The sequence below is a fragment of the Aquarana catesbeiana genome, linkage group LG08, assembly GCF_042186555.1.
Source record: "Aquarana catesbeiana isolate 2022-GZ linkage group LG08, ASM4218655v1, whole genome shotgun sequence".
NCBI lineage: Eukaryota > Metazoa > Chordata > Amphibia > Anura > Ranidae > Aquarana > Aquarana catesbeiana.
This window is the reverse complement of record NC_133331.1, coordinates 257,177,488-257,202,571: the sequence shown is the minus strand read 5'-3', so window position 1 is coordinate 257,202,571 and position 25,084 is coordinate 257,177,488. Positions and strand designations below refer to the sequence as shown.

The following is a 25,084-nucleotide window of genomic DNA, read 5'->3' as shown; positions in this document are numbered from 1 at the left end:
TCCGCAGTCTAAAGCCCAAATCCTGGCTCCATGCTCTCCTTCCCCTTTTGGGAACCCTGTAGTATTTTGTGTTTTTTTTTTCATAATGCTTGCCCAGGGGGACATTAAAAATATAATAATAGCCTAGAGTTTGGCTTTCAACACTTTTACCATAGAGAACCCCTTTTGTAAACGGATGGAAAATCATATCTTTCATACAGAAATTATGTCCCCTTGTCTTTTGTGCATGCTTAGGGAAATGTACAGCACATTTGTCAAAACTTTATACTGACCTTGGCTATAAGTCCCTGTTCCTTCCATTCAAATTCAGAGACCAGTAGCCTCTCACTCTGATTAGGAGCTTTGTGTTTGGGGGTTCTTCTATGTGCCCCCCCCCCCCCCCCCTCATCTGTTCCCCTGTAAATCCATTGACTCTAAATCTGGTTCTCTCTGCACTTCTGAAGCTGCATATTAAACCCATTAGAGACATTACTTTTCTCTCAGCCACAAGGTTGTTTTCTCTGTGGCTATCACTTCTACGAGGCTAGTGTCTGAACTGACAAACTTACATAGTTTACATAGTCAGGTTAAAAAAACATACACGTTCACCCAATAGAGAAAAAAAATAGAAAACCTCCACATACAGCATCCTATACCCACATTTATCCACGGTTGATTCAGAGAAAAGCAATTTATCTTGCAAACCCTTTTTGGTTTTACATAGGGACAAGATGCTGCCGAGGTCCAGTACCTCTCTTTCTTGGGTCCCCCACCGGCGCTTTGGGCTCCTCCTCCCCTCCGAGTATCCCCATAGCAAGCTACTTGCTATGTGGACACTTATGTGGGCTTGATCCTGAGCTGGGCTGTGTGCGTCCCTAGACAGACACAGCGTGGCTCAGCCCACCCCACACTCCCTCCTCACAGTTTTTGATTAACAGCAGCAGGAGCCAACAACGGCTCCCTCTGCTGCCTCTGTGTCCAGGGAGGAGAGAGGGAGCGAAAGAACAGTGTTGCTGCTTTTGGGCACAAAGCTGGATTGAGATAGGGCTCCTGTAAGTATTTAGGGGGCTAGGGGGAGCTGATCTTGGAAAGTTTTCTACCTAAAAGGAGAAGTAGTCCAACTGCGTGCATGTAAGCAGTTCCTGCTCTGAGCTCTGTCTCTGGCCCGATCTTCTACCTGGGAAGAGGTGCTCATCCTCCTGGATGGACTGGAGATGGTGAAATATGGGAAGGATATCCCTGTCACCCCCGAGGAGAAGTTGGCTCGGTTTGCACATATTGCCCAAGATGCATCTGTTTAAGCTCCAGAGATGACCTAGCTGTATTGCATCACTGACTATAATATCCTTCTAGGAAAGTCATGGGGATCCATTGCTTTCTCTGTTACCGTCCCTGTCCTGCTGCTGTGCTATACTTTTGCACGATTGTTAAGGGTTTTTCTGTCTTACTCCACTTCATACTGGCTCAACTTCTGGAACAGTCTCATGCATTTATTTAGGCTCCTGAGATGACCTGTATTGCAGCACTGACTACTATATTCTTGTTGCTGGCCAGGGACTGGAAAACCTTGTCTAGTGACTGAGTTTTATTCCACATCTTTCATCTCATGGATGGAAGTGTAATTTCTCCCCCCTCTGTTTGACATTCTAGTTTGGGGTACAAGCACATAATCAGTTGGGGATTATGAGCCGAGTGGGTTGGGACTATTTGCAGGGTTTTATTGTTTTTTGCTTTATGTTTTTATTTTTTTTGCTGGTAAATATGGTACTGTCCAGATTTTATAGATGCTTAGTGTTACCTCTCCAACTTAAGTTGCATGACCCAGGATCATCCTGGTCCTCCCAGGTTTTTGTATCCCTAGGGGCTCTCTGTCCTTTTGCTTTCTGTATGCCATGGCGTTACACTCTTTAACAGTGCTCTCCTGGAAGGTCAGGGATGTTTAAATTAAAAAATCAAGAGATCTTTGGTGTTTAATTATATACAAAGACATAAGCCCCATCTGATTTTTTCCCAGGAGATACATCTAGTTGGGTCTAAAGGGATGGCACTGAAAAGAGCATTTGTGGCACATACATTGCATTCTACCTATTCAAACTATGCAAGAGGAGTTACTATACTGATAGCCAAGTCGTTGTTTTGCTCAATTACGACTAATGTCACGGACCCATTTGGTCGTTATGTAATGGCGATTCTTGGAATTAATAATTGCTTGTATACCTTTGTGGCATTCTATGTACCTCCTCCATTTACGATCACGTTTTGGGACACTGTTATGGCCCAAGTGCTTCAGGTGGCGGAAGGTCCATTGATTGTTGCAGGAGACATTAATGCGGTGCTTTCTCCTGTCCTCGACAGATTTCAGTATGCATCTCTATGCACCTCACCTTTAGCTATCTGTGCATCTAAGTATAACCTTGAGGATTGTTTGGCATTGTAAGTACCCGCAGGCACGAGAATACTCCTGTTACTCCTCTACCTACAAATCCCTCTCTTGGATTGATCTGGGTTTAATGTCCCCCAATCTTCTTTCTAGGGTGTTGGAGGTATCTTACTTGCCAAGAGCAATTTCAGATCACTCCGCCTACTTATTAAGATTAGTTTGGCCCCCTCTAGGGGATATATTTTATGGTGCTTGAGTCCGGTGTGGCTGAAAGAGGAGACTTTCTTTATGGCTACTGCTAAAGATATATGTCATTATTGGAATGAAAATAGGGAGGGCACTTCTGTGGGTATGGCGTGGGATGCTTTTAAAGCTACCCTCAGCGTGTGTCATCAAACACCTCAAGGAGGACAGGGCCTGGAAGGTATCTACATATGAAACCTCGGCCTCCATAGCAGAGTTAGAATATATTAAAAACCCTTCCTCTGCTAATTATCAGCTGTGGAGGGACTCCATGAGGCAACTTGATCTGGTCCTGGTTGAGAAAGCTCAAAAGAAGCTGCTGTACCAAAACCAGAGACTGTTTGAATTTGGGGACAAAAACAGTAAGATTCTGGCTTATTTGGATAGAATTGCCTCCTACCTCTGTACCCTGTATTTTTGATCATGCTGATACTCTTAAAACCTCACCAGAGGAGATCACCCAAGCCTTCTTTGATTTTTATACTCAACTGCATGCTTCTAAAGCCAACTATGATCAGGCAGACCTGGTGGCGTACTTGCGTGATGTTCGCTTACCTGTCCTCTCTGAGACTGAAGTTAGTGACTTTGATAGACCTCTTTCCATGGAGGAGATAGATGCGGCAATTGCCTCTTTTAACCCAAATAAATCCCCGGGTCTAGATGGTTATCTAATTGAGTGGTACAAAACCTATGCAGAGTATCTCTCACCTAAACTACTGTTCATGTACAGGGAGGCTTATGAAGTGGGAGCCTTACCTACCTCCCTCTGTGAAACTTTGTTAGTCCTAATCCCAACGTCCAATAAGGATCTCAAGTATTGTGAGTCGTACCGACCTATATCATTAATCAATGTAGATGCCAAAATTCCCATCAAGGTCTTTGCTCGTCATCTAAATGCAGTTATTGTTGGTCTTATCAACCCTGATCAAATGGGATTTATCCCCGGGCGCTCCACGACGATTAATTTACATCGCTTATTTACCAATCTTCAGATCTGTCGCCCTGACCCAGACACTAGAGTGGCAGTATCGCTTGATACGCACAAAGCATTTGATTGGCGAATCTTATTTGAGATCCTTAAAAGGCTTAGCTTTGGCCCTAAATTTATGAACTGGGTTAAACTACTATACTCCCAGCCTATGGCACGACTTATGGCACGAGAAAATAACTCCATTACTGAGGCCTTCCCAATGTTTTGTAGTATTAGGCAGGAATGTCCGTTATCTCCCCTGCTGTTTGCCTGCTGTTTGCCATTGCCATTGAGCCACTGGCGTCGCTTCTTAGACAGAATGGGGTAATTAAAGGGTGCATGATTAATGAATTGGAAGAAAAAACATCCTTATATGCGGATGATATGCTCTTGTACCTGGCAAACCCAGCAGACTCTCTTTGCACAGCCCTACAAGTTATATCACAATTTGGAACCTTTTTGGGTTTCAAAGTCAACTGGAGCAAATCTAGTATTTTCCCTTTGGACCCCCTATTTAAGCCAGTACTCCCACCTTCCATAACACTTCAAGTGGTCTCTAAATTTCGCTATTTGGGAATTGAGATACAACTACCTTTGAGAACTTATATAGAAAACAATGTATACCCCCAATATGCAGACTAAAAAACTGTCTGAATACTTGGGTTAAACTCCCTCTAAACCTGCTGGGTAGGATCAGTTTTGTTTAAGATGATCTTCCTGCCCAGGTTCTTATATATATTTTGGCATGCTCCAGTCTATTTGAGCAAAAACAAATTGTAAATATTAATGCCCTGCTTACCACCTTCCTCTGGGCCTCTCGTCCCCCTAGAATTTCCTTAGAAACCTTACAACTACTGGTACAGAAAGGGGGCTTGGCACTACCTGATTAGCAGGTCTATTACTGGGCTGCTCAGCTGACTCACATGCACAGCTGGTTCTTTCCTGACACAGACGGCCATGATGCACTCATACGAAGCTTTAATTAACCTACTCTATAGGAATGGACCTTATCCCATTCAAGGGGCTGCAGTCCTCAAGCTATCATTTTCATTTGTGCAATCGGAGAATTAAGGCTTCCCCTCTTACCTCCTCACCTAACACCCCCTTGTTGTTCAATGGCAATTTGGCTGAACTTAATCATCTACCTGATGTGCACCGCTGGGCTTGTGCTGGATTGAAGTATGCCCATCAGCTATTTTTAGAGGGTAAATTTAAATTGTTTGCAACCCTGAGGACTGAACTTGGTGTCCCAAACACTTATTTCTTTTCTTATCTACAACTTAGACATGCGGTGGCAGCTCAGTTTGGGCTGCGAGATGTCCAACTTCAGCCTTCAGTTTTGGAAGCTTTATTGTATGATCCTGACCACTCTAAACTGATCTCCAGGTATTGTTCTCTGTTTTTATCTTTATCTATACTACTACTCAAGATTAATAAAACAGAAAACTGATATACCTACATTACAGGATGAGACCTGGGATGAGGTATTGGGTGACCAATTAATGAGTGCCATAGCTGCAGGGGATAAAGTAATACAACTGAATTATTTGCATAGGATATATTTTACTCCAATCCCGTTTATATAAGATGGGTAGGTTAGAATCTCCTGACTCCTACAGGTGCTGCAATGCTATAGGCAATTTTTTCCATATGATATGGGATTGTCCAAAAATACATCAGTTTTGGTCAGATGTTACCTCCTTTATGGAGACAAAACTTGCCTTGCCCGATATCTGTAACCCTGCCAGGTGTCTCCTTGGCGACCTGGAAGAGGAAGAGTTAGGTGCCACCTGGAAGTTACTGGTCTGCTTTCTGCTTTTTTATGCAAAAAAAGCAATTGCCCTCAGTTGGAAGAAACCAGAGCCTCCCACTTTACAGATGTGGGTATACTTGGTCAATCAAGCATTGCCCATGTATAAACTGGCCTATACTGCCAGAGGTTGTACAAATAAATATTATAAAATCTGGTCGGAGTGGACTTCTAAGGTCTCGGGGGAGAGTGATGTTTAACAAGACTGGGAGTTACACACCTAATATGTTTACAGATAGGTGCCTTGTGTCATATCCTCCTTTATGTTGCATTTTTCTGCATTTTTTGAATTGGAGTGATAGATTTATTCTAACATGTCCTAATCATCAGCTGTTTTGTTACTTTGTTACTTATGTCTCCTGGTAATTATTGTTTACCCTCTGGGTACGAAGCAATGTCCTTGTGTCTATATTTTTGTCATCTAATATTGCAAATTGACTGATATGTACCCTTTCTTTGGTATGTTGTTAATGTTTGTTAGAAAACAAATAAAATACCTTTTTAAAAAAAAGCTTGTTTGGCTGCACTTCACCTGTGGATCACAGGATTGCAGTTTGTTCTGCACTCCTGTGACCCGTTTTTAGCCAACAGCAGAGCACTGAGAACTGAGTGATCAGCGGTGTTTGATTGCTTAGTTCTCAGTACTAGAGCAGACAGGGGACAGATGCAGCATCAGACCGATACTGCATCCACCTACTGTAAGTATGATTTCTAAAAAACAAAAAAAAACCCCATACTCTTTTAATGCAGAGAACGCTTAAAGGTAAAAAAAAACCTATACTCTTTCCAACCTCTTTAATCAGGACATTCCAGTTCTCCAGTTCCTTTTGTCTCGCTTCATCAGAAGGAAATTTCCTTCCGTTGTCTGGATGTGGTTCGGGATGTGTGGCTGATCTCTGTCACCACTTCCTTCAGAAAAATCGATTCCCTTTTTTGTCATTTGGGATGGGCCCCCCAAAAAAGTGTGCCGTGTCTTCTTGTGCCACCATTTCATGGTGGCTCAGACAGACCATCGATCAAGCTTATGCTCTCAAGGATCAGGTTCCCCACTTTCTTGTTAAGGCTCACTCCACTAAGTCTGTATTCCAGATTAGTAAGACTGTCATTTAGTCTTCTGTTCACATGTTCTCTAGTTAAAGTGGATGTAAACCCGATTCATGAAATTTGACCTGGGCACATATATCTGTACTGTTTTCTTATCTCTCTTCAAAGCTCTACGTCCCCTGGCTCTCTCCCGCTCCATTCTTTTATCACCATAACTTCTGACAAGTTCTCCGACACGTGATATAACCAGCCTGAAATTTGTGTCAGGGTGGGTGCTATAAATAGATTAGCAGAAAGCTGCTCTACTCACAGGACAGCTCTGCAAGTCTCTGCCTACCTGGAGGGTGGGGTGTGCCTTTCCTCCAATCAGCTGTCTTCCAGTGTAATCCAGCACTACACAGCTACTGCTGAATGAGGAAGTGAAAATTCGAACACAATGTGCACTTTCTAAACAGTATATAAAGCTGAAGACATCAGACATACATGTAAAACTTATGTAGGGGGGATTTGCTTGATCTCTGTGCATCATCTGAGGCTGTTCACTTCACTGGGTATTTGTGAGGGTTTACTTTCACTTTAACAAGTTCTACCAGGTGGAAGTTTCTGCCTCTTTTAATGCCAGCCGTGGGTGTAAGATCCTTCAGGCAACTATTTAAACTGCAGACAGTCCCTAGTTTTCTTTTGTTACAATAGGTCTGTTGTGCTGCTCAGCCATATGTTTGACTGCTTTTGGACGTTTTCCAAAAGTTTAAGACTTTCTCTGCCCCTTCATGGACGAGAAACTAGGATTTTTGCACTCACTGTTAAACCCTTTTCTTGAAGTCCCACCCCTCTGCATGTATGATCATGTTTCTCAGTGCTTTGCCACAAAAGTAAAGCATACTAGTAGTAGGCAGGCCTACATTTTTTGTGTTTACCAGTTTCCATACTTTCTGCAGTTGACAATATAACCTGAAGGTTTAAGACTACCTGTGTACCACAGTGGACTCCAAGATTAGTTTTTACAGCAAGCTTAAAAATCCAAATTTTTGCAGGTTCATTACTTTATGCACAAAAAGAAGACGGTAGGAAAAAAAATGGACAGGTTAGCTGAAATATTTAGATGTTTGGGAATCAGTCCTTTTGAGTTCAGATGTTAAAATGCTTACTAAGTTTACCATACTGTAATATAAGAATACTTCTTGCACTCACCAAGACCACATGTGGCAACAGAGTCCACGCTATAGCTTTCTCCCCCAGGCTTTGCGTACACGTATATTCTTGGATTAAAATGTGGAAGACGAGTCTAAAGAGGAAGAATAAATAAAACAAAGAAGATTCAAGTCAAGGGTCATATGAAGAAGATCACATGACTAGGGTATAAAAGATGAAGTTCAGGCCTTTCCCCAAGCTACCTGGCCACTCCATTACCCACCCTACCCTCAAAATAAGACACTCTGACACCAGCTGGGATTTAATGGCCACGGCAGAAACTTTAGTTACCAAAAGTATCAATATAAATAACAAATTAAATAACCATATAAATACCAAATATACTAAATATCAAATATATAACTAGCAAAAGACTGAATGTATACTGGAGTCTCAAGGCCCCTTGTAGGCAACCAAGTAATACCTATGACCCATAATGTAGGCCTACAGCTGCACATCATCTACTTGGAGACAGAGTCAGGTACACCATTTACTGCCATAAAAGGTACTAACATATCACATGTGTGCATACATTAAGGGAATTCTTGCGAGCTAATATATATATATATATATATAGATATAGATATAGATATAGATATAGATATAGATATAGATATCTATATATATATATAAAACAGAGTTAATATTCTGGATAGCTGCTAGCACTGATCACGTCCCATATGCTCGTGCTGACCAAATAAACTATCAAATAAAGTGCCGCGCTATATAGAAAATACCATGTGATCACCACATAAGTGCTACTATAACCTTCAATAGATAACTACTGCATCAAAAATACTGTTATAATACATACTACAATCATTAGCGATTATACCTCGTGACAGCAAAGTGACCATGTGCAAAATTGTATATATATATCTATATATAGTGCATCCACTTATATATATACAAACTGTGCTTTTATAAAGTGCTTAAATGGTACAAAACCAGAAATATTCCAGTGCATTAAAGTGCTAATGTGCAGAAATCTTCATGCATAAACATGCACTAAATAATAAACAAAGTCTACTCCAATTCAATCCAATCTTCTGATTCTATTGGAAATTATCAAAACCGTGTGCTTGTGTCCACTCTTGTGCTCCCCTTTGGTGTATGCGCTCACAGAGCGTGTGACCTTGCAGCTAAGCTTGGTCAAAACACGCTTCTGGGTTCAATATCTGTACTCAGATCCTGGGCTGGTTGCTTGTGCATTTTTCCACATAAAAATATAAGAGTTATTAGGAGTAGAAGATGCAGGTGGGGGGGGGGGGGGGGGGGAGACCTCTGAGCCCTACTCAAGGGTCAGCTGCCTCGCTTTCACCCAGGCCGCCCATATTTTATTGAATTTCTTTGGACAGTTCCTTCCTAGATATGTTAGTTTGTAGAGAGGTAGGGCTGCATTTACCAAGGATAGCCAGAGTTGTTTAGTGGGGGGTTGAGCTTGGTTCCATTGAAGGCGGACTGCTTTCCTAGCGTAAAATGATGTATAGAAGACAAACAATTTTTTCCTTTGGGGGGCTTCAAGGAAATCTCAGATGCCTAAGAGGAGAGGGATAGGACTGACTGTGCGGGACCTTCAGCTTCCCTATGGAATTAATATCATTCAGGACCACCTTCCAGAAATCCTCCAACTTTGGGCAGGACCAGACTATATAAAAGAAAGTTTATATGCTGCCGATCTGTCAGGGTAGATTCTCATTAAGCGTACCGGAGAGTAGTAGGCACGGTGTAAAAATTTCAGTTGGATAAATCTATCCCTTGATGAAATCATCAAAGTTAGATATTATTGGATCCCCTCCTCCCAGTCATCATCAGTCAATTCAGGAATGTTGCATTGCCAGCTCGTAAACAGTTGGGAAACCTTGGATGTGTCCAGAACAGCAAACATAATGTAAAGAGTCGAAAGCCTTCTTCCACTTTCAGAGGACTGGAGTTCAGTCTCCAGGTCAGACATCTGTAAAATGACCGCATTGGGGAATTGGGAACAAAAAGCATGACGCACTTGGAGATACCTAAAGAACATTTGGTTCGGGAAGCCTCTGTCTCTCTTAAGAGTATCAAAAGATGTCAACTGTTCTCAGGTCACTATGTCTCCCAAAGTCGTAATCCCATGTCTGGCCCACACCACCGGGTCCGGGACAGAGTGAAAATGGGGAAGTCGAGGGTTACCCCATTGCGGAGTTGCGGAGGACCATGTGTTTGGCTTCCCAATTTCCAGATTAACAGCATCCCACACTTTAAGGGTCATCCTCATGGAGGGGATCACTTTTGGATTGGATCGGAGGGCCACTATGTATGAGGTTTCTCAACTCCGAATAGGAGCCTAGCAGTGCCGCCTCTATGGTGGACGCGGGATTGGCTGGCTCCTCTGCCAACCACCATTTAACTGTCACCAGGACTGCAGCCCAATAATATTTTAGAAAGCAGGGTAGTGCTAGACCACCTAGTCTGACAGGTAATTGCAGGGTCGTTTCGCTATCCTAGGAACCCTCCCATTCCAGAAGAAGGAGATAATGATACTGTCTAGTCTGTTAAAGAAGGAGATGGGTATGAGAACAGGAGTCTGTCTAAAGAGATAGGTAAATTTAAGCAGGACTGTCATCTTAATCATACTGACCCGTCCTACTGGGGTGAGGGCAGGGGCGGACTGACCATTGAGCCACTCGGGCATTGCCCGAGGGCCCTGGGCCACTAGGGGGCCCCCATCAGGGTTGCCAGCCTCAGTAAAATCAGGGACAGTATGTATAAATCTGTGTTTTTTTTTACATCTGTCTGTGTATACATGTATGTGTATACTGTGTGATTGTATACTGTGTGTGTGTATACTGTGTGGCCCCATAATCTCTGATTGCCTGGGGGCCCCATAATCTCCTATTGCCCGGGGGGCCCCATGAGTTATCAGTCCGCCCCTGGGTGAGGGGGAGAGACTTCCAGGTCATACAGCGATGTGATAGCTGAGAGACTACAGGGTTCAAACTGAGGGCGACAAATTGGAGCAGGTCTCTATGTATCTCCACCCCTAGGTTTCTAAACTGGGATACCTGCTGGAGTTGCGCATCCGACGTTAGGGGATCAGTTCCTGAGTGTAGTGGAAACAGTATAGATTTCCCCCAGTTTATGCAGATTCCCAAATATCGCCCGCACCTATCAATAACCGAGAGTGCCATCTGTTGGGAGTCCCTGTCATCTCTGAGATACAGTAAGGTATTATCAGCGCATAGTGACACCTTCTCATGGAGGGGGTCTACGACTATGCCCTGGACCTCAGGAGTAGAGCGTAGAAGGATAGCTATGGGTTCTATTGCTAGCGCAAAAAGCCCTGGTGAAAGAGGGCAACCCTGTCTCATTCCCCTACATAGGGAGAAGGGTAAGGAGAGAACAGTTCAAGTACGTACCCTGGCTGTTGGAGATCTGTACACAGCTTCGACCCAGGAGATGAAGACAGGTCCGAAACCAAACTTGCGGAGGACCTCCCATAGATATTTCCATTCCACTGAACCAAAAGCTTTTTCCGCATCCAGGGAGGCCACCACTGCAGTCCGGTCGTCCCCATCCCCAGAGGCCAAGACTGCACACAGTGGATTAAGGTAAGTATCACCTCATTAAGACGCTTACCGAGAATCTTAGTCAATATTTTAGCATCCGAATTAAGGAGGGAGATAGGCCTATATGACAAGCACAGTTGGTGGTCCTTTCCTGGCTTAGGTACCACCACTACGATGGCTTGTGCCATGGAGGGGGGGAGGGCACCCTCGCTGAGCGTCTTCGTGAGCATATCGTGCAGCCTAGGTGCCACACTCTCCATGTATTGTTTATAAAATTCGGGTGGAAACCCATCTATTCCTGGAGTCTTACCTGATTGCAGTGAGCCCAGTGCCTGCTGAACCTCCTCTAACGTGATCGGACTATCCAAGCTCTCCCTTGCGGAAGGGGTGAGAGTTGGAAATGACACTTCATCAAGGAACCCAGATAGCTCCTCGCTGGAGTACCCCGCTCTGGAGGAATACAGTTTGGAGTAATTATCAGCAAAACAAGCCTTAATACCTACTGGATCTACCACCAGAGCCCCATCACCCCTCTGGATTCGAGCTATAGTGGAGATCGGGGACTGTTCCCTAGAAATCCAGGCCAGGAGCCTACCTGTTTTTTCCCCCTGTTCAAAAGTTTGTTGTATTTGAACCAGTTGACGTTTATGTACCTTGACCACTCTCAGGAGCATCACATCCTGATAAGCTACCTTCCTGTCCTGACCCGTGATAGGGTTAGCAGTGAGGGCATATCAAGATTCAAGGGATTGGGCTTTGGCTTCAGTTTCCTCCAGCGTGATCTGATAATTTCTGTGTTCCCTAGCTATAGAGGAGAGATAGCATCCTCTGATGTAAGCCTTAAAGGCACCCCAATCGTTCCCTGGTGAGGTAGTACCAGCATTCAGCAGCCAGTATTGTTTAATAATTTTAGCAATTTCAACCTCCAGAGTGAGATTGGCTATCCAGAACCGGGAAAGGCACCAAATTCTATCTGCCAGGGGCATTGTCATTTGTATACAGCAGAGCAGTGGTGAGTGGTCCCAGAGTTTACCAGGCTCCAGACAAGGCCAAAGTTCTCCAAGCTTTTCAACCAAGTCATGAAAGTGGACAGACCCGAACTTCTGCCGAAAGCTGATTAATCTAAATATTGCAGCCACTGCATTGCAATCCCATCTGAGTGTTACAGAAGAATTGCAAACACGTCCGCTGCGCTCCTTCTGCTTTCTTTGCAAACATTAGGAGCTAGAAGAGTACCACTGGGCTGATATTAGATTAATTATGATTTTGGGTAATGCTAGAGAAAGTGGTATACTATTTGCATTTTGGGAGTTTGATTTTCTGTTATTTTTAAATCTGTGTAATTTTATAGATTTACCAAAACCATATAATATGGGATCAAACTTAAACACTTTCAATTTGTATGCAATCAGACAGGCCCTTGCACTACATAGTTGAAGGTAAATCTAAAGAAAATAAAACAACATAAGTTATATAGTGTGTATCACTCCACTTTTGTTGAGAAAAAAAAACATTCCCCACTGGGTGATCTATGTGTATTGCAATGATTTTAACAGGTTCCTACCTTTTGTTATTCTGAAGAAATCCCTGTGTGTTTGTCTGTGCCCATGTGGGAAAGTGAGTGTAATGAGAGTGGTTTCATAATTATCAATCAGCTGTGGCACCTGCAAGACACTAATGAGTAAAGCTGCTGGGTCTGCATTCCTTTGGATGTGATTTCCTATTGGGAGTATCTCACCAAAAATGACATGCAGTGGATGCCTGAAATTTATCTAAGACTGCTTTGACACTGGAGGTGTTTTTCAGGTCGCTACAGCGCTAAAAATAGCGCCTGCATAGCGCCTGAAAAAAGCCTCAGCTGCAAGCCCAGTGTAAAAGCCGGAGTGCTTTCACACTGGGGCGCTGCGCTGGCAGGGCGTCACAAAAAGTCCTGCCAGCAGCTTCTTTGCAGCGGTGGAGGAGCGGTGACTACACCGCTCCTCCACCGCTCCTGCCCACAACGCTCCTGCCCATTTAAAACAATAGAGCAGCGCCGCCATACCGCCGGCAAAGCACCGCTACAGCGGTGTTTTGCGGGCAGATTTAACCCTTTTTCAGCCGCTAGTGGAGGGTAAAACCACCCCACCAGCGGGCGAATAGCGCCGCTAAAACGACGGTAAAGCCAGGTCGGCTAAGTGTGACAGGGGTCTTAGTGATATTTTAGTGACTTCTGGGAAAATCGGAAAGGATGTTTCGGGGGGGGGGGGGCTTTTCTGTACACATTATGTGTACAGAACACCTCCAGGTAGCCATATTGCATTGCATTTTCAGAAAATTACGGAGCTGCAGATGAATGAAAGCTAATTTTTAATAACATTCAATTACAATATGACTTGTATCACAATTGTATACGCTATATTATTTTTTCTTTATTTGCCATTTTATTTCCCCACTAAAGTGAAGTTACCCTTTCATCACAATTTTTCCATGCTCTACTTTAGTCTTTTTGCACCCAGAGTTATTACCTGTATATAACGGCAGGTATGCATCTCTATGGCATTTTGGACTCCACTGACAATCAGGCAAACTCCCATGTTAGAGGTGGTGTTATGTAGATCCAGTACCATGTCATATGCATTTGCGCTCCCTCTAGGGCCAAACATCCTGTTGATCTCCTTCGCTCTCAAAACTTCATATGGATCATCAGGTGAGTCTGGGGAACTAGAGGACAGGTTTTATTGGTTATTATGATACTGCAGCAGAAGCTCAAACGGATATAAAAAATATATTTTCATATACTGTATAAAATATATATATCAAGCAAACTAGCAACACAGTTATAGTGAATTCACCCCCCCCCCCCCCCCCCCCAATCTCATGTCTGTGCTAAGTATCCATGTAAGGGGACACATTTGACAAAAAACATACATTCCAGCTTAAAGCAGAACCTCAGTTATCTTTTCATCTTTCCATCTATTAAATCTTCTGCCCTTGTTGTTTTACCCTTTGAAAGTAAAAAAAAAAATTCTGCCAGTAAATACCTTATACAGCCCACTTCCTGTTTCTTGTCTGATAAAAAGCCTAGGCTTATGACATCATGCACATCTCTTTCTCTCTCACTCTTGTGAGAGTTTGCCAGGAAGGGAGGGGGGGATGAGTCATAAGAGGGCCAATGAGAGCTGGAGGCATGCCTCTGTGTGTCTGTGTAAATCCAGGAAGTGAAGAGGCAGCAACTTCAGCTGCCCACAGTTAAAATGGATGCAGCTAGACTTAGTGGAGGGAGATTTCTGCAGCATATTTGGCAAGTACAGAATTACAGTATATATTAAATAATAAATAATGCCCATAGCTCTTAAAGGAGAAATTAAAAAAAAAATTCAAATTACATTTTATTTATTTATTTATTTATTTTTATTGCATTTTAGTGTAAATATGAGATGTGAGATCTTTTTGACCCCAGATCTCATATTTAAGAGGTCCTGTCATGCTTTTTTTCTATAACAAGGAATGTTTACATTCCTTGTAATAGGAATAAAAGTGACCTGAATTTTTTTAAAAGACAGTGCCAAAATAAAAAATTCAAAGTAAAATAAATAAGAAAATATTTTTTTTTTAAAGTGCCCCGTCCCAACGAGTTTGTGCACAGAAGCTAACGCTTACGTGAGTAGCGCCCGCATATGAAAACAGTGTTCAAACCACACATGTGAGGTATCGCTAGACCTTTTACCATTAATATTTTTAAACATCGCCTATGAAGATTTTTATGCGTAAAAGTTTGTCGCCATTCCACGAGCAGGCGAAATTTTGAAGTGTGACATGTTGGGTATCAATTTACTCAGCGTAACATTATCTTTCACACTATAAAAAAATGGGCTAACTTTACTGTTGTCTTATTTTTTAATTAAAAAAAAAGAGTATTTTTTCCAAAAAAGTGCGCTTGTAAGACCGCTGCGCAAATACATTTTATTCTCTAGGGTATTAGAAAAAATATATATATAATGTTTGGGGGTTCTAAGTAATTTTCTAGCAAATAAAAAACTGATTTTAACTTGTAAACAACAAGTGTAAAAAAGAGGCTCGGAGCTGAAGTGGTTAAGACTAGGGATGGGCCGAACACACCCCCCCTGTTCGGTTCACAGCAGAACATGCGAACAGGCAAAAAATTAGTTCGAACAAGCAAACACCGTTAAAGTCTATGGGACACGAATGTGAAAAATCAAAAGTGCTAATTTTAAGGGTTAATATGCAAGTTATTGTCATAAAAAGTTTTGGGGACAGGTCCTGCCCCAGGTCCTGCCCCAGGGGACATGTATCAATGCAAAAAAAAAGTTTTAAAAACGGCCGTTTTTTTGGGAGCAGTGATTTTAATAAAAGTGAAACATTAAAAGTGAAATATTCCTTTAAATTTCCTACCTGGGGGGTGTCTATAGTATGCCTGTAAAGTGGCGCATGTTTCCCGTGTTTACAACAGTCCGAGAGCAAAATGACATTTCTAAAAGTAAAAAAAAGCCACTTACTAGCGGTAGTACCGGCAGCTATAATGAATTGTCAGGTCTCTGCAATACTCATAAAAGTCATTGAAAAACGGCCTGGGATTCCCCCACAGTGCATTACCAGGCCCTTTGGGTCTGGTATGAATATTAAGGGAAACCCTGAACCTAAATTAAAAAAAAAAATGTGTGGGGGTCCTCCTAAATTCCATACCAGGCCCTTCAGGTCTGGTATGGATATTAAGGGGAACTCCGCGCCAACATTAAAAAAAATAAATGGCGTGGGGGTCCCCCTCAAAATCCATACCAGACCCTTCAGGTCTGGTATGGATTTTAAGGGGAACCCCGCGCCAAATTTAAAAAAAAAAAATGGCGTGGGGGTCCCCCTAAAAATCCATACCAGACCCTTATCCGAGCACGCAACCTGGTAGGCCACAGGAAAAGAGGGGGGACGAGAGAGCGCCCCCCCCCCCCAAACCGTACCAGGCCACATGCCCTCAACATGGGGAGGATGTCCCCATGTTGATGGGGACAAGGGCCTCATCCCCACAACCCTTGCCCGGTGGCTGTGGGGGTATGCGGGCGGGGGGCTTATCGGAATCTGTAAGCCCCCTTTATGAAGGGGACCCCCAGATCCTGGCCCCTCCCTGTGTGAAATGGTAATTGAGTACAATTGCACCCCTACCATTTCACAAAAAAAGTGTCAAAAATGTTAAAAAAGACAAGAGACGGTTTTTGACAAATCCTCTATTAATGTCTTCTTCTTTCCCCGCTTCTTCTTCCATCTTCATCTGGTCTTCATTTGGTTTACATCCTCCATCTTGTTCTTCCCCTGCTTCTTCCTCTTCTTCCTCCGATCCTCTGCTTCTTCCTTCGGTCTTCTCGTCCGCATCTTCTTCCCCGCTTCATTCTTCGGACGATCCACATCCATGGGAGGTTCCCACTGTGTGACGCTTCTGTTCTTCTGACAGTTCTTATATAACTGAGGGCGGGGCCACCCAGTGACCCCGCCCCCCTCTGATGCACAGGGACTTCCCTATGGCTTTGCCGTGATGTCAGAGGGGGCGGGGTCACCCGGTTACGATAAGCCCCCCGCCCGCAGACCCCCACAACCACTAGGCAAGGGTTGTGGGGATGAGTCCCTGAAGGGTCTGCTATGGATTTTGAGGGGGACCCCCACGCCGTTATTTTTTAAAATTGTGGCGCGGGGTTCCCCTTAATATCCATACCAGACCTGAAGGGCCTGGTATGGAATTTGGGAGGACCCCCACATATTTTTTTTTTTATTTTGGTTTGGGGTTCCCCTTAATATTCATAACAGACCCAAAGGGCCTGGTAATGCACTGTGGGGGAATCCCAGGCCGTTTTTTTCAATGACTTTAATGAGTATTGCAGAGACCCGACAATTCATTATAGCTTCCGGCACTACCGCTAGTACTTTTAAATGACTTTCTTTTCCTTTGGAAATGTAATTTTGCTCTTGGACTGTTGTAAACACGGGAAACATGCGCCACTTTACAGGCATACTATAAACACCCCCCAGGTACGAAATTTAAAGGAATATTTCACTTTAAGCATTATTAAAATCACTGCTCCCAAAAAAACGGCCGTTTTTAAAACTTTTTTTGCATTGATACATGGTCCCGTAGGGCAGGACCCAGGTCTTTTTATGAGAATAGCTTGCATATTAACCTTTAAAATGAGCACTTTTGATTTCTCCCATAGACTTTTAAAGGGTGTTCCGCGGCTTTCGAATTTGCCGCGAACACACCAAATTGTTCGCTATTTGGCGGACGGGCGAACAGCCTCGAGTCGAACTCATGTCCGAACCGAACAGACAGCCCATCCCTAGTTAAGACACATTATACACAAGGCAGAGAAGTTAGATGGAATGCAAAAGTGTCATGAGGGTGCCGCGATTAGCTGTGGGATCTGGCAGCCCCCCATTGCATTCATATAGATCTATATAAATGACATCTATAACTTACGATAAGATATCCAAAGTGAAGCATCGATTCAAGTCTTTTTCAAAATAGCGCACTCCTTTCTCAGATGCCTTTGGATTGGACAGAAGAGGTACGGCGCTGAACGTGTCCCTTTCTAGCTGTGAAGAATCCTTGAGCCAGTGTTTCACCAGGAAGACACCTGACATCTCATTGCCATGAGTGCCACCTGCCACAGCCACACGAAGGAGGGGATCCACAGAGACGGTGCCCGGCATGCTGGGAAATGCAATGCAAAAGCTTTAGTGAAATCATTTTAGTCCACAACTCATAATACATGAACAGACCTTTGCTCTAAATGTTTTAGTTGATCGTCCACATAAAGCCACTGACTAGGGTTGCCACCTTTTCTTCAAGTCCAACCCGAACACTTTAGTGGCGCACAGCAATTTTTTTTTTTTTATAGTATAAACTATACATACTGTATATTTTGCAATTAAATAACATTTCTAGTCATATGTAGTTAATCACAAGAGTCCCCTTTTACATCTGATCCCGCAGAGTTCCCCTTTTATGTCTGAACCTGCAGAGTTCCCCTACACTGTAAGGGGGGACTCTGCAGACTCTGATGTAAGGGAGAACTCGGGGGACTCTGACATAAGGGATGCTCAGGGAACACTGGGAACTCTGATGTACAGAGAGGACTCTGATGTAAGGGGGAACACTGTGGCTTGTGGTGTAAAGGGGAACTCTGATGTAAGGGGTGCTCTGAGAACCCTGATTTCCCTTAGTGTACTCACTAAGAGGCAGAAGAGAGAACTGGGGAGGTGGGGAGACTTCAGTCACAGACAGGGATGGATGGTGAGCTCACCCACCCCTTGGCACCTCTCATCCAGATGTATCTGAGGCTGCTGGACTTCAAATTTCTGGCCCCCACTTTCCTTTTCTGTGGCACAGCGCCAGGGATTGGAGTGTGGGTGGGCAGACACAGAGGGGTGAGGGCGGAAGGAAGAGGAGCAGATCAAGCCCTATCTCCTCTCCTGTCTGTGTGTGTGGCAAGAGGGGGGGGGGGGGTTGTTAGTGCTGGCTTTGGGCAGTGTGAAAGAGAGTGTAACAGACACTCTCAGCTTAGACAACTGCAGCCAGCAACCCTGCTGGGAAGCCATAGTCCAGTCTGAATAATGTGTCTGGGTTTCAGGCAGTTTGAAACCCGGACACATGATTCTAAACCCGAACTGTCCGGGTGGATCCCGGGCAGGTGGCAACCATACCAATGACCAACTGTTACCGCTATGAAACTTCCTTTTGAAACATTATGCTTTTTTGGGGGGGTGGGAAGGGAACTCATGCACACTGAATTTTGACATTCTACTGTGAAAATATGTTTTTTTTTTTTTTGATTTTGCCCTATTCTTCTAAAATTATATATTTTAATTAAGTCACCATAAGAAAATTGCAACGCTCCCTTGGAGGTGCTTGAAATACTTGCACTGCATTGTAGGGATCTTCCATTTTAAGGACTTTTTGATAGCCTTACAGAGAGAGGTACAAGCTCAAAATCAAAATCTGAATATGGGTCATTCTCATCTGTATCTTCCGCTTCAGAAGTGTCTGAAGAGGGTTGGTTAGCTTGACAATGCTCTGAGACTGTCTGACTGGTTCCGGAAGGAAAACTGGACCTTGCCAGAGTCAACGATCCCTGCACATGGCGAATGGAAAGTAACTGTGTGGACCACTTGCTTAAAGAATGCGATTTTATTTATTCATTATAGGTACTTATATAGTGCCGTCAATTTACGCAGTGCTTTACATATTTATTATACATTCACATCAGTCCCTGCCCTCAAGGAGGTTACAATCTAAGGTCCTTAACTCACATTCATACTTACACATACTAGGGTCAACTTGGACCAGAGCCATTTAACCTACCAGCATGTCTTATGCATGCCATATATGGGTAGAATCCTGAACAAATTTTCTTTCGAAAATCAGAAATTTTGTGCATTTTGTGATCCGATGGCACCACCATTGATTTCAAAATTCGACCAACCAAGCCTTCAATTTCACCTCCTGTTGCTACAAAAAAATAATTTTTGTGGCTGGGAATCGTCTTTTCTTTCCGGGAATTTTCTTTTCTTGCACTCATGCGTATTTATTTTTCGATTATATTTCTTGCACGATTCTCCTATCATTGAGTGTTCATTTTTAGAAAAATTTCCAACATGCCCAATCACTCAAATTCGATGGCTGCATGAAAATCAGCTACGCTGCAGCCCACTAATGGTGCGAAATTCAAACGAAAATTATTAGATAAGATTTTTAAAAGAAAATTCTTCGAAATTCTACCTATGTATGGCCAGCCTTTGGAGTGTGGGAGATAACCTGTTATTCATCATTATCTTTATCCCTGGATGCTTGAACAAACTAATTATTTATACAGCATTTTGCCTGCTAAGGCATGAGTACTTTAGGCCAAGTTAAGGGCAAGTGTTAAATGTACAGGTAGGAAGGTACACGTTTCCCTGTGTGCAGCTGGACATGCAGCTAAGCCCTCCTATTTTGCAATAAGCAAGACCGAGTATCATTTTGAAGCTAAAACAGGGTGGATGAAACTATTGAGAAAAAAACAAATACATATACATATAATTAGTATATGAAGTTTACAGAAATACAATGAATAAGGTAGGCTGTAGATAGCGATAAGTAATTCTCACCAGTGATGCAGCATTTAGGGGATGCAAGTTTTAGTCCAACATGTGCTCTGATAGCTGGTGCCTTCTTTCAGTCTCTAAGATGGAGTCTGAATTCTCAGAAGAATTCTGAAGAATGATGGGAACCTTTGTTAAAGGTGAACAGTTTCTAGTTTCTGCAAAAACAGAAAATTTACCACTGGCTCCATCCTGTGGTCAAATCTGATATTGCAGGCAAAACACCACAACACTACCTGCCTGGTATCAACGGATACCACTATTTGGGTCCTTAGAAGAAAAGAGTAAGACCAGATAAGACACTGGTCTAAGGAACACCTTTGCTTCCCTGTTCGTGTGAACTTTAACTTCAAGCTTCCTGACTTTCGTGTATTCACTTGAAAGAGTTTTTTTGATAAGGCTTAAAGACCACTAATTTCTTTGATATTGACAGTCCTTCACAAGAACAAGATCACCCTCCTTTAGATTAGGCTTGCTCTCCTTCCGCTTTTTCCATGGTTGCAAAGTAGAAATGTATTGTTTTCTCCACCTGTCTCAAAAGGTGTTTGCAAGGCTTTGCACTTGTCTCCACTGGCGCAAATACAAAAATACAAGTCTTTAGTGTTAAAGTCTCCAGGAGGAGCACTGACTACTTCCGTTTTCTGGGTTAAAAGTGTTGCTGGAGTAAGCAACGTAGGGTCCTCTGGGTCATTTGGGACTGGAGTTAAAGGTCTGACACTGATAATGGCTGAGACCTCTGTCATAGAAGTCAGATGTCAGACTTGCAGTTCCTACTTGAAGAAATATAGAATCCAGTATTCTACGAGCTATGCCGATCATTCTTTCCCAGGCTCCTCCCATGTGTGATAAGTGAGGTGGGTTGAAAGACCATGTACAGCCCGATCACTAAGATACCTCTCCATTCCTTTGGTGTCAATGTTTGAAGAAATATTCAGTTCTTTGGCTGCCCCAACAAAATTAGTGCCTCTTTCTGAAGGGATGCGTTTCACATGGCCTCCAATGGGCCAAAGACATCAAGGCCAACATTGGTGAAAGGAGGGTCTGGAGTGAGTCTATCAGGTAGAAGATTAGCCACCTTGTGCGTTTGTAGTAAATTACACCCCTCACACATCTTTTAGCTCCAACTATCCACAAGCCAGCAGCTCGTAAAAAGCCCCTTCTGTAAATAGTCGTCTTTAATGTTTGACTTGGAGGTGATGGTATAGCACAATCAAGGAAGCAATGTGATGATGGCCAAGAATTATTAGGGGGGTTTTCTCATCTGGTCCTAAGTTTGATTTCTTGAGATGGCCGTCTACCCTCAATAGGCCATTTTGATCAAGAAATGGATCAAATTTTTGCAGAGCACTGTCAGTGGGAATTGATTTCTTGTTTAAGATACAGTCAATCTCCCTGGTATAAGTTTCATATTGCACAGTGCGGATGATAAAGTCTTGAGGCTGCTGGAATTCTGCTGAACTAATCTGTTGACAGTGGTGCCAGCCTTTGCAGTCATCGTCACTTGCATGGGTGGCATGTTTAAAGGAATGAGCTATATGGATGAGGTAAGTAAAAGCTCCAACGAGTGACTTCCAAGTTGAGAATCTGTCAAATTTGTGGGATTTAAGCTGACTGTCAGAAGTTACTGTCTTAAGTGTGGAGATCTCAGGGTGGATTTCAACATCTGAGCCTGGATCTACTAGCTCAATTGTGTCACTATTAGGATTACTCTGTTCTGTGCTGTACAAGAATGCAGGTCCTGTAAACCATGTTGTGTCCTTAAAATGACATGCACTGACAGCTCTTGTCTGCAGGGTTATGGTCAGTAGTCACATAGTGTTATTGTGTTGGACAGGTAGATCTCCTAATCCTTAACATTCTGTTGTTGACATAAACATTGAATCATCTAGTCTCATTATAGATGTAGCCCAACACCACCTTGCTGTCAGTGTAGAAATTGGAATCTTTAAGGTCAGTGGCCATTTCTGATGCAATAAGTTCGGCTAGCTCAACAGCTAATACTGCAACACAGAGTTCTAGTCTAGGTATGGTGTGCTCAGGGTGTGGAGCCAGTTTTGCTTTGCCCATGGCAATTCCTATGTGGTGTGCTGTAACATCTACAGTTTTTAAGTAGGCAACAGCAGCTATTGCTTTGACAGAAGCATCAGAGAATATGCAGAGAATATAGTTTTTGGCTTTGTACTTCTGTAGAGGGTATAGGAGCATATGAACATAAAATACGCAGATTAGATAAAGCTTGAGAGAATTTCTCCATTCTACCCAAGAGTTTTTTTATTAAGGGGCAGTGGGGCACTGCATTGTACAGGTAAAGTGTCTGGCCCTAAGTCTAAGGCCGCGTACACACGAGCAGACTTTTCGGCAACAAAAGTCTGACAGCCATTCCGGCGGACTTTCGTCAGACTTTTGACGGACTTCCGATGGATTTTTGAACGAACGGACTTGCCTACACACGATCACACCAAAGTCCGACGGATTTGTACGTGATGACGTACGACCGGACTAAAATAAGGAAGTTGATAGCCGGTAGCCAATAGCTGCCCTAGCGTGGGTTTTCGTCCGTCAGACTAGCATACAGACGAGCGGATTTTTCGACCGGACTCAAGTCCGTCGGAAAGATTTGAAGCATGTTTCAAATCTAAAGTCCGCCATATTTTCGACTGGAAAAGTCAGCTGAAGGTCCGATGAAGCCCACACACGATCGGATTGTCCGTCGGACTCGGTCCGTCGGACCAGTCCGGTTGAAAAGTCCGCTCGTGTGTATGCTGCATAAGAGTCTTAGATCATTAGAGTGGTCTTGGGAAGGGAAAGATTCTATTACTTCTATACTGTTGGAAGCAATCTTGTCAAGCCTGAGGTTGGAGCAGGATAGCATTTGCTGTATTCTTTTTAGGAGACTAATTGCAGACTCTTTGGAAGGTAGAGATTTTAAACAGTCATCTATGTAGAAGTCCCTTTCTATGAATTGTCTGACATCTGAGCCATGTTCAGGCTCTCCCACCTGAGCAGAACATCTGAGTCTGTAGACAGCAACTGCAGGAGAAGGGCTGTTGCCAAAGATGTGTACCCCTTAATGCAGTACTCAATCATGTCTCCGGAGGGGTCATTATCTCTAAATCAAAGAAATCACAAGAACTTTCTGTCTTTTTCTCTGACAAGGAAGCAATTAAACATTTGTTGGATGTCAGATATGAAAGCAACAGAGCCTCTGTGAAAGTGTAGGAGAACCCCCTAGAAGTTTTTTTATCTTAATGCATTCCATGTATTAAGATAAAAAACATTTTGTGTGTAGCAGCCACCCCAGCACCTCCTAATTACTTACCTGAGCCCCATTTCTCTCCAGCGATGTCCAAGAATGTCGAAGCTGTCCGGGACACTCCTCCTGATTGGCTGAGACACAGCAGCAGTGCTACTGGTTCCTGCGACAATCAATCAAAGTCAGTAAGCTAATCAGGGCAGAGAGGGGGGTGGGGCCAGGTCAGGGCTCCGTGTCTGAATGGACACACGGGGCTGTGACTCGGCTCCAGTGCCCCCATAGTGTCAGAGAAATAGTAGAATTAGAGCCTGTCAGTATTGGCGCATCCCTGTGCACCTGCGTGGTGGAGTAGCACACCAGCGCATACTGGTGCATGATCCGACAGGTCGGTGAATACGAGCGCGCGATCCGAACGGGTCAGTGCACGCGGGTGCGAGATGCGGTGCATCGGCGTGGGCACGTGTGTGCACAGCATGATATCCCCCTGGCGGGCCTATATAAAGGCAGCTCTTCCCCTTTCTAGTTGCTGGTTTGTCTCTTTAGCTTCCAGTGTTCCTGTTCCTAGCTCTGTGTACCTGTGACTGCCTGTTGTGACCCGGATAGTCTTGACCATCCCTGAATCTCTCCAGTACTTGACCCTCGGCTTGTTTAAGGACTTCTCTGCTTGTCTACTCTCCATGTTTAACCCTCGGCTTCTCTCATAAGAACTTTGCTTCGGCCTGACTTCCATGCTCGACCCCAGGCTTTGCTCAAAGGACTTGCTATTATTAATACCCTGTGTTTGACCCTCGGCCTGCCCTAAAGACTTGCATTTGCCCTACCCTGTGTTTGATCCTCAGCCTGCTCCAGGATCCATTCTATGTTCTGGACTCTCGTGTATGACCTCCCCACCTAGGACTCCTCTACACCCGGACCTCTGTGCTTGACCCTCGGCCTCTTCAGTTGACCCTACTCCAGTTCCCGTCGCCAGATCGAGGTGTTTGAGTCCCAGCCAGGCGTCTCATTGGTCCAAGTCCGCTCTGCATGGGTCTACTCCTCGCTTGAATATATCCTCGCAAGCCTTGACCACCTGCTGGCGACCCGTGCCTCTCCGTGCCTGATACCCTCTGTGCCACTTTCAGGGGTATCGCGCACTCAGTTGCAAGGGAAGCCACTCTTAGCATTTTGGCCCTGGTGAGTACCTGACACATAGGAAGCTGCTGGCTATGGGGGCACTCAATAGGAGGGAGGGGCCAGGAGCAGCAAAGAAGGACCCAAGAAGAGCAGGATCCGGGCTACTCTGTGAACATCCAACTGCACAGAGGATGTAAGTATAACATGCTTGATATTTAAAGAAAAACAAAAAAAACGAGCCTTTACAATCACTTTAAGAGTGGGGGCTATTTCTGCATGTTTCTCTCGTTCTCAAAGATTTCCTCCATAAAAGCAAAGAAGTGGTCTCTCATCTCTGGCTTTCTTTAAAAATAATTTTGAAGATAAGAGAAACGCCTTTGTACTTGGTAACTGTCGCCTCTGGGGTCTGAAGGGAAGAGGTGCGACCCAGATGTTT

At 43.8% G+C, this 25,084-nt stretch overlaps 1 protein-coding gene across 2 annotated transcripts in view; it reads right to left on the bottom strand.

The window, feature by feature from the left end:
* The window catches only part of ACY3 (aminoacylase 3), an 81,820-nt gene that overhangs the window by 27,793 nt on the left and 28,943 nt on the right, over positions 1-25,084 (bottom strand). For both annotated transcript variants that reach the window (XM_073597076.1, XM_073597077.1), the window contains exons 2-4: positions 17,620-17,853; positions 13,667-13,862; positions 7,618-7,711 (exon numbers count right to left, since the gene is read on the bottom strand). In XM_073597076.1, the coding sequence (XP_073453177.1) occupies positions 7,618-7,711; positions 13,667-13,862; positions 17,620-17,852 (523 nt within the window). In that variant the 5' untranslated portion in view covers position 17,853. The remainder of the gene's footprint in view (positions 1-7,617; positions 7,712-13,666; positions 13,863-17,619; positions 17,854-25,084) is intronic.